The following is a 14,800-nucleotide window of genomic DNA, read 5'->3' as shown; positions in this document are numbered from 1 at the left end:
CAATTCTTGCAACTGTAGTTTTGTGAGACATTTCGCCTTCCCTGTTAGAGAGCTCTGGTGCCACAACCTACTACAGTTCCCAGAATTCCATAGCATTGAGCCAGGGCAGTTAAAGCAGTGTCAAACTGGGTTATTTCTGCAGTGTGGATGCAGGCCTAGTGGCTTTTCTAAGGTCTTTGGGATGGGATTAGCTTGGTTGTTTTAGGGCTGGCCTTTTCACAATAAAGGCTGAGTCTTCTTCATCCAGAATTTCTGAATCTGAAATATTCCAAAATCCAGATGTTGGACTGCAAATCCCAGCAGCCCTAGACAGTTTAGTGAATGGAAGTTGCAGCCCAGCATCTAACAATAACTGAGCATCCAACCTCTGATTATTTTATTATGTGGCTTCAAGTCCGCTCTGATTTATATCAATCCTCACCTAGGATTTCCTTGGGAAATCTTATTTAGAAGAGCTTTGCCCTTGCTTTCCTCTGAGGCTGAGAGAGTGCGACTTGCCCAAGTTGGTTTCTGTGGCTGCTGAGCAGGGATTCGAACCCTGGTCTTCCAGAGTCATAAACACTCAAACTTCATGGCGGCGAAGAGGTTAAAACGAAAGCCATCTCATGCCTACTTAACCCCATTTTTTGAACCTGGACCAAAGAGGGACGCTCCGTTGGAGTGTTTGTTTTGCTAATCGTTCTGCCAGAAAGTATTTTTAGGTGGACAGATTTCAATAGAAGAACGTTTCCACAATGGCGGGGCGTCCGCCATCGTGAACGTAAAAATGCTCTCCAAGATCGGAGCCCTTTCCTCTTGACAACAAGAGTTTTAGCTTCAGGCCAAGGCTCTGCCACACTTTGCACCACAACCCAGTTCGGAGTGAGTGAGGCTGCATACGCGCGGTAGAATTAATGCAGTTTGACACCACTTTGGCTGCATCTGCACTACATACAAGTAATCCAGTGTGACAGCTCTTTAACTGCCGTTAATTCGGCATTAATTCTGCACTGCAGGTGCAGCCCAGGAAAAAGCGGGGAAAGCATGTTGGAAAATGACAATAGAGCCCTCCTGCCCTATCATTTTGATCATGGCCATGCTGCCCAGGGGATTCTGGGAGCAAATGTCCAAAAATATCGCTCTTTTTGCCCAGCTTTGATACCATTTTACTGAGACGGATGATTTGGTCTCCTTCACCTGAACACACTTGTCGGTTTCCTGACCACTGCCTCACCCTTGACCTGTGCATCCATTTGGGGTTTTCTTTTGCAATGGAGCAGAGAGCCAGACGCAGCAACAGCAGCAGCCCTTTCATTAAACTAAAGGGGCAAATTAAAGGGGCCAATGCTGCCTACTACTTTGTGGTCAAGGAGAGTGAGCCTCCCATAGAAATAAACTCAATTCAGAGGCCAGAATCCTCTTGGGACTTTATGCTTGGGCACAATATAGATGTGAATCCTGCAGCCCTGCCCAACTGCAAGTCCCAGCATCCCCCAACCTGAATCTGATGCAGACTGTGTGCATGGAAGCATATTGTCTCACTTAAGACTGCATCTACATTGCAGAATTAGTGTGCTTTGACGCCGCTTTAACTGCCATGGCTCCATCCTTTGGAATCATAGGATTTGTAGTTTGATGAAGGATTTAGGCTGCTGCCGCACTGCAGAGTTAATGCACTTTGATAGCGCTTTAACTGCCATGGCTCCATGTAATCCTGGGATTTGTAGTTAGTCGCTGACGGAGGAGGCTAAATAGCTCACCAAACTACAAATCCCATCATTCCTTATCATTGAGTTGTGGCAGTTAAAGCAGGGTCGATCTGCTTTAATTCTGCAGCGTAGGTGCAGCCTTAGCTTCAAAGGTGCTACTTATGTCTTTTTTATGCTGAAACAGGCTAACAACAGCTATCTCTTTCAATCCCACTGCACAGGCAATGATGATGGATGCTAGGAGCTGCAGTCCATCAAAATTAAATGTGGTGGGGGGATGATGGGAAACACCTTCATTTTGCAGCCTCCCTCCATAGATGCACCCCTGTTTTGCATCAACCGCAACTGCACAGATTATGCCCCAGAGATATCAAAACCAAGTCTAATCAATGGGAAAAATGTATATTGTACACAATTTTCCAGGCGGTACTCTCACCCTCAGACTTTTCCCCTTCACCCCGAGGACTAGAGAAGGCAATTCAGGGCCTGAGATCAAGGAAATTTAGGTGTGGAACGTGGTCCTCACCTGATGCTGCAGGACTGCAATTCCTAGCAGCCTCCACCAAAAATGCTGGGAGTTGCAATCCAGATGAAAACGAGTCCCACTTCAGGATGCGCCGAAGCTCAGGTTTGTCTGGAGGGTGAAAAAAGAAGATAAGGCTTATGCACTTTTGATAACTGTATGGAAGCAGGGGTTTCAACAGGTAGAACCTGCAAGGCAAGTCACACCTGTTGCAAGTCCCTCTAATTCACAGTGCTATTAAAATAATAGGAGGAATGCTTATTAGGGACCTGGGATGTTTAGTCTGGAGAAGAGAAGGTTAAGGGGTGATACAATAGCCCTGTTTAAGTATTTGAAGGGATGTCATATTGAGGAGGGAGCAAGCTTGTTTTCTGCTGCTCCAGAGAATAGGACCCAATGGAGCAATGCATGCAAGCTCCAGGAAAAGAGATTCCTTCCAGCTCAACATTAGGAGGAACTTAATGATGGTAAGAGCTATTGAGTTTAGATGGCCACCTGCATATAGAATCATAGCATCATAATAATTATAATATATTCTTATAATCTCTTATATTATTATTATTATATTCTTTATAATGTATTCTTATAAATTTTATATGATTATGATTATTATTATATCCCTTATAATATATTCTTATAATTCCTATTATTATTATTATTATTATTATTATTATTATTATATTTAGTTATATTACATATAATATATTATTATAATTTCTATCACTATTATGATTATTATTTGTAATCTGATGTGGGTCCAGAGCTCTCTGACAGGGAAGCCTAAATATATCGCCCCCCCGCCCCCCCAAACCCCCCTATAGATCCCAGGATCCCATAGCATGGAGCCTTGGGAGTTAAAGCGGTATCAAAGTGCATTAATTCTGCAGTGCAGATGCAGGAATCGGGAAAGAACCATCCAATAGCTCCTAACCATTCCTGAATTCTCTGCGCCCTCTAATGGCGGCCGGGCGTTACTGCAAGCGGGACCGCTCTAACTCCGCCCCCGAAACATGAGTATTATTTTTTTCTCCGCAAGCTGTTACGTCACGTTGCTCCACCCAACTCTTCTCTGATTGGACGGGACGGAGGTCGGTGGATGGGGAGAGGTAAAATGGCGGCTGCCACTGAAGGGAGGGAGGGGGCTTTTACAGGGAAGCAGCCACTGCGTCACGTGACTCATGGGGGATTATGGGAGGGGAAGTGAGGGGTTTTTTTTCTTCTAGGGTGAGGAAAAACCCTGCATTGCAAAATACAAAGCCCCCAAACCCTTAATTTTTTGTTTATTTACATATATATATATATATAGTTTAAAGGAAAAAAGAAGGGATTTTGGGTGACAACATCCTATGGAATCCTGGGATTTGTAGGTTTTTTTGTTAAAACTACAAATCCCAGGATTCCATAGGATGGTGTTAAATTGTAATATTTCTACAGTGTATATTCACATTTAATGCAATATATATATATATACACACACACACACAAACACACTGCAGTATATACAATATATATAAATGTATACACACAAACACACTAGTATATGCTATATATATATCTACACACATACACTATAAACAATATATATATACACACAAGCACTGCAGTATATACTATATATATGTGTGTGTGTGTATCTACACACACATACACTATATACAATGTATATATACAATCTATATACACACACAGCCCAAACAGCCTTTCTTTTTTTGTTTAAACTCTGTATGTGTGTTTGTGTGTGTGTAGTTAATCAACAAAAAAGTGTTTAATCCCAAGATTCCACAGGATGGTGTTAAACTGCATTAGTTCAACAGTGTATACACCCACACAAACAAAAAACAAACAAAACGGATCCCAGGTTTCCATGGGATGGTATCACCCAATAACCCTTTTTTATTGTTTAAACTACACACACACACACACACACACACACACACACAGAGAGTTTAAAATGGAAAAAAAGAAGGGTTGTTTTGGGTTTATTTTTTAAAATCCAGGCCTTTTTTCAACCTATATATATATTGCATTAATGTGAAATAATGCAGTTTAACATCATCTTGTGGAATCCTGGGTTTTGTAGTTTTGTCTACAGTGTTGATGCACCCCTACAAGTTAATGCAATATATATATATATATTAAAAATCAACCCCCCAATTATTCTCCCCCCCCCCCCATCCAGCCCAAGTTGGTCATGTCAGGGATTTCGATTGAGGGCTGTTTGCATGCAAAGCACATGCTTTCTGTATGAAGCGGTGGCTCACTTTGGCATCTGGCGCTTGACTCCGGGGAAATTTTGGAAACGGAGCCTGCTCTGAGCATTAGAACTGCAAAATGTTTTGCAATGACGAGACACGAGAGAAATGTCTGAGTGAAGCTTGATCCTATGCGTCACCCCATAGAGGAGAACTTCTATCTCCTGTGGCATTTGCATCCTAAATTTCCCCCCATAAAAACACAATAGAGCTGCTGATGCCCAGCTTCCTCCCAGTCTTACCCTTCATCAGTGGCTGGATGCTAAACAGGGAAATGGTACAGTAAGTGGGAATGAGCCCTAGGTTGCATATGGTGGCATCAGATTATAGCAGTATTCTTCTTCCAGTGGCTAAAATATTATTTCCACTTGCTTTTCTGGAAATGTGTCGCTCTATATAACACAGCCTGTGTCTTCCCCATTGCAGAGTCCATAGCCGTTCCTCACGGATGTAGCATTTTGATGAGAACGAATCCCCAAGGAGAGTGGTCAAGGATGGCTTCGTCCTCGGAGCATGGCAAGGATGGCTCTTGCTGCTCCCATCAGATGGCAGTGCCAAGCGTCCACCAGACTCTGGATGAGATGGATTTCGAGAGAGGTATAGAGGCTTTCTGGAGTGGTTCTCTTGTGGGTGTGTTCAGAGCGGAGAGAAGGACAAGGAAACTACAGTTGCGTCTACACTGCAGAATTAGTGCAGTTTGACACCATTTTAATTGTCATGGTTCCAGCCTATGAAATCCTGGGATTTGCAGTTTGTTGTGGCACCACTTAGAGAAGGCTAAATGTCTCTCCAAACTACAAACCCCAGAATTCCATAGCATCGAGCCATGGCAGTTAAAGCGGTGTCAAACTGTATTAATTCTTTTTCTGGGAAAAAGTGAAGAACAGGAACTAATGGCTAGAAGTGGGTTGAGTATTGAAAAGGAAGTCAACTACTTAGGTATAAAAATAACAAAAAAAAATACAGATCTTTACCATAATAATTATGAAAAAACATGGGGTAAAATAAAATTGGATCTAAAGAAATGGGAAAATTTACAGTTGTCTCTTCTGGGGAAAATTTCAGTAATACAAATGAATGTACTGCCCAAATTTATGTTTTTGTTTCAAGCCATACCTGTTCTTCACTCTCTCAAACCTTTCAAAAACTGGCAATCAGATATCTTAAAATTTGTTTGGAGCGGGAAGAGGGCAAGGATTAATCAAAAAATTTTATGTGACTGTAAGACCAGGGGGGGACTAGGTCTACCCAACCTGAAATTGTATTATTTTGCATCAGTACTAAATTGGCTTTCTACCTGGGTATTATTAAATGACGAAAAGCTTCTAGCACTTGAAGGTGTAGACATGAGATATGGGTGGCATGGATATATTTTTTACGGGAAAGATAAGTTACATAAAGAATTTAAGAATCATATTGTCAAAAAAGCTATATTCTTTGCATGGGAAAAACTCAAAACAAGATTATGTAGAAATATTCCACAATGGTGCTCACCCCATGAAGCCTTTTTTGGTAAAGAAGGCATTGCAAAGCTCAAGTGGCTAAGATACTCAGACCTATTGTCAGATACGGTAGAGGGCGAAGTAAAAATAAAATCTCAGGCAGAACTTAAGGAAGCTGGTATAATATGCCACTGGTATCTATATAGACAACTATATGAAAGATGGAAAATTGATAAAAAATTAAATGGGATAGAAAACCAAAAAACTCAGTGGGAAGAAATTACATTAAAGGGGAAAATGAAATTGATTTCCAGATATTATAAGATGTTACAAGAATGGGATACAGAGGAGGAAATAATAAGACATTCTATGGTAAAGTGGGCGCAAAATGTAGGCCATAATTTGGATTATGAAGAGTGGGTCAAAGTTTGGACAAAGAGCCTAAAAAACACGACTTCGCAGGAACTAAGAGAAAATGTCTACAAAATGATATACAGGTGGCACTTATCCCCTAAAAAACTATCCTATATGTATAAAAATACAAATCCCATTTGTTGGAAGTGCCAGGAAAAAATTGGATCATTTTTCCATTTGTGGTGGTCATGCAAAATAGCAAAGCAGTTTTGGGTTAATATTCATAAATGTCTAAAAATAGATATGAAAATCCAAATTCCCTTCAAACCAGAGGTCTTTTTGTTAGGCATGATAAGTAATGATCTTATTAAGCAAAATGGTAAATTTTTATTCTATGCTTTAACATGTGCAAGAATAATCTACGCAAGGCTTTGGAAAAATTCAAAGGCACCGTCAACTGAACAATGGCTAATCAAACTATACGAGATGGCTGAAATGGACAAATTAACGTGTTGGATGAAAGACAAAACAGAAGATCACGTTCTCCAATATTGGGACAATTTCCATCAATTTCTAAAGAATAAATGGAAAAGCATCTTATGAACTGGAAGAGTTACTTGGCAGATATATCAACTAAGTTAGAAAAAGAGAAAATGGAAGGACTGGAAATTATGTCTCTTCGAAAATAATTGTCTTGTTGTTGTTGTTTTTACCCTATGTTACTCCTTAAAAAGAGACTAAGGAGAATTATGTATATACCTGATTTAGACAGTCTAAACATGATTTGGAAAAAGAGAACAAAAAAAAAAAAAAGGTATACTCAAAGTAATGTAAAAAAGTAGTCAGGCTTAGAAGATTGTAAGCAAAGGGGAATTTCATTAATTTGGTAATTGCTACTTAATATTTGTACTCATCAGTACAAATTAAGGAAGACAATAATAGGTGAAAGAAACAATTTAAAAACTTTTCTTTTAAGATTAACAAGAGATATATCATTTATTGAGTAAGTCATAGGAGGTTGGAAGAACCATAAAAATGAAGAAGGTTCATTTTCTTGTTATGTCCAGGAATAGAAGGTACAGAAACAGGTTTTATGTTATGATAACTGGAAAATGTATTGATAATGTATTTAACTTTCGCCAATACTATGTAACCTATAAAAATTATAATTAAAAAAAAAAAAAAAAAACTGTATTAATTCTGCGGTGTAGACACAGCCCTAAAAGAGGCTTTATTTGAGAAGTGGGTGTTCCTTTTGCATATGAAAGAAAGGAAATGACTCTTTTCAGATGGAATAGCTGCCAATGTAGTTTTCAGAGGTATTTGTTCTCTGATAATATTTTTTTCTGATGCCTAGTTCATTTAGAGAGCACAGTTTTTTGGATGATGAGTGGATTAAGCATTGCAGCTCTGTTTTTAAGACACTAATTGCCTACTCCAGATCCTTGGAATGGGATTAATCAGGAAATTGATTAAAAAATAAATAAAACATTCTTTTTTGTCTAGGGATTTGGTGTGCTGCTTTGAACGGGGACCTTGAGAAGGTCAAAAGGCACATCCTGAATCACAGTAACCCCAGTGAGCCGGATGCCTTTGGATATACTGCTTTGGTATGTGCATCCAAGAGCCCAGTGTGAAGGGTGTCGGAAGGTGAAAACTTAGGGGGATAGGTTGGCCACTATGGTCTCTTTGGTCTGATTTGGCCAATCCCAGCACTATGCTCCTAAACATCACATTTTCTGCCTTCCAGCACTATGCCAGCCGCCATGGGCATTACGACGTCTGCCATTTCCTCCTGGAGAGAGGAGCCCTCTGCAATGCCCAGACCCATGGCGGAGCCACCCCACTCCACCGAGCCGCTTACTGTGGCCACACAGACATAGCTGAACTTCTGCTGGCCCACGGAGCAGACCCGGCTGCCACTGACGACGAGGGGAAGACCTCCCTGCACAAGGTCTGATGCAAAGAATATCTCCTTTACCTTTTCTGGATTGCATGGGGCACTCGGTGTGGTCACATATTTTAGGTAGCCTATGAGGAGGGAGATCACATGTTTCAGGCTCAGTTTGCAATGGGGTTGATGGAATGAGCTGAGATCCTGCATCAAATGGGCAGATATACTTTCTCCTTCTCTCCACGCACCTGATTTACCTCTATGCCACAAGGTACCCACAGACAGCCATTTAGTGTCCAGGAATTGGGGGAGGGGGGCAGGGATGGTTAGATAGCATTTGGCTGTGTTATTGCAGTTGTGTGCACAAAGACATCATCCTCTGCAGAGGATGATTGTGGACACTATAAAAAACATGTTACCTTCCAGCTGTTTTTGGGGGGTTCTCAGCAAGACTTCTTCAGAGGAAGCATGCCTTCCCCTCAGACTGAGAGAGTGCGATGTGCTTGAGGTCACCCAGTGGGTTTCCATGACCAAGTGAGCAGGGAATTGAACCCTGATCTTCAGAGTTGTAGTCCAACTCTCAAACCACGACACTATGCTCGCTCTTTTATTAATGTGTCTCTCCTGTGAGGCCTTTTCCAGTGGAAAACCAAGGGTGAATGCTTCTCTCTTTCCTTATCTTCCTCCAGGCAGCAGAGAACGGACACCATGAACTTTGCCGTCTTTTGATGGAGCGTAACGCAAAGCTGAGGCACATGCAGGACAAGAGCCTCCGGTACGCCTGCGACTTGGTTCCCAACAAGAATGAAGATCTGAGGAGGCAACTTTCAAACCAGTGACTTATTTGTTGAGGACTCAAAAAACCAAACTGTTCTCTTACGTCCACATTTCTCAATCTTGGGCCCTCCAGATGTTTAGCACCTTGGCCCCCAGAAGCCCTTACCATTAGTCTTGCTGGCTGGGGCTTCTCAGAACTGACTTTCAAAACAACGGGAAGGCCAAAGGTTGAGGACCATTTTTGTAGACAAAGGACTCCATGCTACCCTTTGTGTTTGCTGTTTTGTGATATTACAAAGAAGCAACTGTGAACCAAATTCACTTTTTACTCTGATCTCTTTAGAACAGGGTTAGACGACTTGTGTCCTTTTGGGTGTTGTTGAACTGCAGCTCCCATTGGCTGTAGCCAGCATAGCCATTGATGAAGGTAGATGTGAGTTGCAGTCCAGCCACACATTTCCCTGCCCACTGGCTTAATAACTTGTGTGTCTTCAAGTTGATGCTGTCTTACAGCATCCTTTCAAATGGCTTTCATGGCAAGATTTCTTAAGGTTTGCCATTGCCTTCCTCTGAGGCTAAGAGACTGTGATTTGTCCAAAGTCACTCAGTGGGTTTCTGTGACTGAGGGGGGATTTGATTCTTGGCCTAGATGCCTAATACAGTATTCAAACCTACTACATTATGCTGGCTCTTTGTAGCTTAGTAACATCTTGATTAAAAATGGCTAAAGGCTGTTGTTGCTGTTTCTCGATGCTTGGCCTAGTTTTAGGAGGCATGGAAGAGAGAGGAAGCATTGCAGTCTTAATTGTAGGTGAGGAACCATGTTAGGATCAAGTTGTTTAGCCAAAACCGGAGTTGAGCTGCAGCAAGAGATGCTGATCTGTCTCTATGCAGCCTTGTTACCCTATCTTCCCTCTATGCCCCCCTTTAGCATTTCCCATTTTGACTCTGCAGTCTTGTTATCTCCTCCTGCAGCTTATTAACTTGGGTTTCAGTATTTCATTGAAATTTAGACTTCAGTGTTTAGACCAGCGGGGCCCCCGCAGTTAATCATTCAGATTATTTTTAAATAAAGGTTAAAATCATTTTTAGTACAACGGTTTATCGAACCTGCTGGTCTCAAGTGCCTCCTGAGAAGAAGCATGAGAGAGAGAGAGAAAGAAAGAGAAAGATTGAAATGCCTCTTTTAAACCGATATCTGCTGCAGCATAGGTGTGCCAAAACAAAACAAAAGAACACCTTTTATTTCGGGACTTTCATTTCATATCAAAGCTTAAGCCGACCTATTTGTTTGGGGGGCCAGATTGGAGACTTTCAGTGTGTTTTTACGTGGTTGACTTGCCCAGTAATAACAAACACGTACAAGCAAGGAATTGGCAGATTGTGATTGAACATTTTGGTCTCCAAAACATTCATTCCTAATGCGAACAAACAAAAATTTTTGCTTTGTATTTAAAAGCACATTGGTAGATCTCTCCCGGTGCACAAGGGCCTGTTTGCACAGTATGCAGACTCCAGATGGTGAAGCACATTATGGTGGATTGTGCCAACCTGCGCAAAGCAGCTCTCAGCCAGTGCCTAGAAGTGCCAGCTGAGTGGCATTGCTTGGAAATTTGCTTTTTAAAGGCAGACCTGCTGAAGCCATGCATAAACGGAGTAGTTGTAGAACACTCTCTGAAGATGCCAGCCACAGATGCTGGCAAAACTCTTCTAGAACATGGCCACAGAGCCCCAAAACCCCACAAAAAAACCACCCCGAAATACTTAAAAGAAAAGCTCCAGGTTTGGAAAAGGAAAGGCCCTGAAAACCTTCCCATTTTTCAATAGACGTATCTGTTTAATTGCTGAGTTTGCGCCCATTCGTGATTTTACCGCATGCTGGTAGAAACAGGAGGAGGGCATGACAAGGTACCAATGGCATCTCTCACATTAGGGAGTTGCAAGCAGGTGAGCAATGCCTCCTTCCCAGTATGGCTGGTCATGCAACTCTGTCCTGTCATGGTATCCCCTTTATCAAACGGAGGGACCGTGCGTATCCTGTGCCCCCTGTGAGCCGTAAAGGGGAACAACCCATTCGCTTGTCAGGTTCACTGTCCCCATCCAAAGTACAGAAGCCTGGACTTCCTGAAGGAAACTAGAAAGTCTCTCCTCTCTTTCTGTTAACCTTGAGGGCTTTGACAACAGCAAGGGATAAGGGAGGGAGAAACTGTATAGCATCGCACTGGGATTAAGTATCATCCTATCTCGAGGCTATTTCCATCCTGCCAGCCTCGTACCTGTAACACGAACTCGGAGCAGCCTAGCGATACAGAATCCGGGCTTTCGGATCCCTGTAACCCCTTCCTTTCCATTCATGGCCTGTGTTGGTACCGTGGCTTTGGCAATAAAAGGAAAAAATCTATGGGGCTGGAGATGTTCGGAGTATAACCCGTGTGCCTTCCCCATTGCTTAGTAGGGCAAAATACGTGGTGGTAGCCCCTGTTGTTTCTCTTCTCCAAGACTAGTTTTTGCAATGGCTTCTCATAACAAAACCACAAATTGCCATTTGTCATTATAAGTGTTAAAGTAAAAGGCTATTGGAGTTTTCTTGGCAAGATTTGATCAGAGAGGGTTTGCCTTTGCCTTCCTGTGAGGCTGAGAGAGTGTGTCTTGCCCAAGTGAGTCAACCAATGGGGAGCCCCAACCTAGTAGGGTTCGAACCCTGGTCTCCAGAGTCATCGTCAAATGCTCAAACCATGCTACAATGTCCAGCTAATCGTGGTGCAGTGGTTTGTGTGTCGAGACTGTGACTCGAGACTAGAGTTTGATTCCCTGCTTGGCCATGAAACCCACGGGGTGACCCTTGGGCACGTCACACACTCTCAGCCTCAGGAGAAGGCCATGGCAAACCTTCTCTGGGTAAACCTTGCCAAGAAAACCCCATGAGAGGTTCGCCATAAGTTGCCAACACAACTGTATTCTGGAAGTTCAGAACATGTTGTTTTCACCTTTGCTAATTTTCTTCCTAATGGACTGCAGTCAATTTTTCTGGGGACTTTGGAGAAGAGAGTCTTCTGCCTGAGTTGAAACCTTCAAAATTGTAAGTCCTCCACTCTTCTGGGTCTGGGAATCCTATCTCCGTCCTTCCCCTTCCCTCCCCTTCACACTTTGCAAACCTTTACAGTTATGAAGTTATTTTAGCAGGTGTTACACAGCACCCAAATTATCCAGTTTGCTGGCACAGTGGTGTTTTTTGAGTAGGAACTTTGGACTAGGTCCTGAACCCGCCTTCCCTGGGCCTGGAATAAAACTCGATGCCCTGCTCAGCTGCCAGAGAGTGAGCATTGGCAGCTCTGGGATCCGGGGGGACCATGGAGATCTTCAGCATTCAGCAGTTGGTGAGAGACTGGGATGGGGCGGATGAAATGGGAGGGATCCAGCCATCCAAACTGGGATGACTGGGATGAGCTGTTGAAAGATTTTTGGATGGGGGAGTTTGTCTCATTGTGGGGTTTTCATGGTAAAAGTGGTTTACTGTTGCCTCCTTTTGTGAACTATTAGCTATGGTGCCACTGCCCTTGTCTCCGTAGTTGCAGCTACAGTGTAGAATTAATGCAGTTTGACACTACTTTTAAGTGCTGTGACTCCATCCTATAGGATTTGTACTTTTGTGAGTGATTTAGAGCACTCTAGTGTCACAACAAACTAGAAATCTCAGGATTCCATAGAATGGAACTGTGATCATTAAAGCAGTATCAAACTGCATTAATTCTGCAGTGTAGATATAACCTCCTTGGTCTTTCATTCCTTGTTTGTTGTTGCATGCCTTTGAATAATTCCAATTTAATGGTGACCGTAAGGCAAACTTAGCATATGCAGTTTTCTTGGCAAGTTTCTTCAGAGGAGCGTTGCCACTGCCATCCTCTGAGGCTGAGAGTGTGTGACTTGCTCAGTGGGTTTTCACGGCCAAGTGGGGATTCGAACCCTGGTCTCCAGAGTCATAGTCCAATGCTCAAACCACCATGCAACTCTGACTCCTCGTGGCTCTCATTCCTAGGCTTGCCGTAAGTCGAATTTGACTTCATGGCAGTTAATAATAACAATATAGGGAAAATATCTGATTTATGGTTAGCCAAGATGGTGGGTTCGGTCCCATTGCTGCCTGGTGAAGCGCATGGGAGTGCGTGGCATCTTAGGAGCACGGACCAAAAATACTTTTGTGGGAGAAGGAGAAAAGGTTAGGCATCAAAAAATCTGCCTCTCGTGGGTAAATGTAAAATTTAAACAAGGAGAAGGAAAAAGGCATTGTAATTTAAGAGCATTTGTCATGGCAACAGGCATCATTTTTATGACCAAAATATCTCTTGACGTAGTTTATGGTATATCGATGAATAGGCTATAAAAGGGTCGCGCATCCCATAGCAATTGCCGCTTTCCAAACTTCCTTTGTGTCTTAGATTTTTTACATTATGCTGTCAATCTGTCACATTTAGCTATGCCCCATGTTTTGTTTAAGCCATTCCAGTTGAGAAGGGCAATTTATCAAGTCTTCCAGATGGGTGGCAAGTGATGGAATCGATCATTAAATTCTACGAACGCGTTTTATTGCAAATTTGGCTATAGTTAAGGTGATAAATGCAATGCATGTAAATAACTGGAAGGGTTAGAGGCAAGTATTTCTCATGGACAGAGACAAAATAAATGGTTGGACTTTGGGGTGCAAGCAGCAGCCCTTGCTTGAGCAGAGCTTGGGAAAGATCATTTTCTGGATTGCAGTTCCCCAAATCCCCAGCCACTGTGGACACATTTTCTGTCTCTGGCTTTTGGGATGTTCAATCATATCCAAATAGAGAGCATGACTTCATATGTGATAAGACATGTGCACAACTGTTGGCTGTTATAGCACTATGATGCCACTTTGCTGCATCCAAAACAATCCTGGGATTTGCAGTTTAGTCGCAACCCACCCAGAAATTTCTTTGCGTGGGCCCAGTTTGAAACAAAATGAAGTTGCACAAGAGTCCAAAGTCCCTGAGCATGAGGCTTTTTTGGAGGATCATGTCCTCTTAGGAGGCAAGAATTTTCCACTTTGGAGCTGTCTCACCTCTGGCGCCTGAATGTCGCGTGTTGTTGACAATCCCGACGTTGCCCTCGCCAGGCATGAAGGATGGCATGCGTTTCACATGAGGTCTCACCCTCATGCCGTCGCTGTACACATGCACACATCCGTAAAAATAGAGGCGGCTTCAGCTGCGTCAGGAGCAGCAGCCGGTGGAACGGCAGGAATTTGGCACGCTGGGTCCAGGGACATGGCACTATTTTCACTTGGCGGGAGGAGAAGTTGGCATCTCAAGATGGATCAGCAAACTTGTAGAAACCAGTCCCCTCAGTCAAGGAAGGAGCAAACTCAGGGAGGTAACTCTGAGGGCAGATTACATCAGGCAATTGCATTGGCACATATATGTATATGTATATGCCAATGAATTCGCATGCATCTTGCATTGATCATTATTAATAAATATGATTTAAAAGAAAAAAAATGTTCTGGGAGGTGTCACTCTTAAGTAGTGGTTATTATGTAGTCCTCCAGATCTTGTTGGATTGCAAGTCCCATCAGCCAACATAGCTAAGGCTGAGGAATGCTGTGAGTTGCACTCTAACAACATCTGGAGGAGAGCTATAGGGCTCCCATCTATGGTGCAGAAAATAAATCCCCCTCCTTACTCTTACTCTAAGATCTTACAAATGTTATCAAAACCTTCGACAAAGAGGCTCCTTTCTGCAAAGTCTATCATGCCCATGTTTTCTCTGTCTAGCTGGGATCTTAAGAGTAATGCAAAGGAGCCCTAAGTGTATCTTGGGTGTTGGACTGCAGCAGTGTATTGCATTAA

At 42.6% G+C, this 14,800-nt stretch overlaps 1 protein-coding gene across 3 annotated transcripts; it reads left to right on the top strand.

Moving 5' to 3' along the window:
* The first annotated feature begins 3,279 nt into the window (after window positions 1-3,279).
* ANKRD39 (ankyrin repeat domain 39) lies at window positions 3,280-9,980 on the top strand. 3 transcript variants are annotated; one of them, XM_089538012.1, is made up of 5 exons: window positions 3,280-3,317; window positions 4,890-5,060; window positions 7,766-7,869; window positions 8,010-8,213; window positions 8,843-9,980. In XM_089538012.1, exons 1-5 carry the CDS (start codon window positions 3,308-3,310, stop codon window positions 8,990-8,992), a joined length of 639 nt encoding a protein of 212 aa, XP_089394138.1. In that variant the 5' UTR covers window positions 3,280-3,307; the 3' UTR covers window positions 8,993-9,980. The 3 variants fall into 3 exon arrangements, with proteins under 3 accessions (XP_089394138.1, XP_089394140.1, XP_089394139.1); XM_089538014.1 differs by having other exon boundaries at window positions 3,281-3,299; XM_089538013.1 differs by lacking the exon at window positions 3,280-3,317 and adding an exon at window positions 3,371-3,435.
* Window positions 9,981-14,800: the final 4,820 nt, after the last annotated feature.

Source organism: Sceloporus occidentalis, unplaced genomic scaffold, assembly GCF_023333645.1.
Source record: "Sceloporus occidentalis isolate IW3139 unplaced genomic scaffold, rSceOcc1.0.p SCAF_9, whole genome shotgun sequence".
NCBI lineage: Eukaryota > Metazoa > Chordata > Lepidosauria > Squamata > Phrynosomatidae > Sceloporus > Sceloporus occidentalis.
The sequence above is the reverse complement of the archived record's forward strand: the minus strand, read 5'-3'. Positions and strand labels throughout refer to the sequence as shown.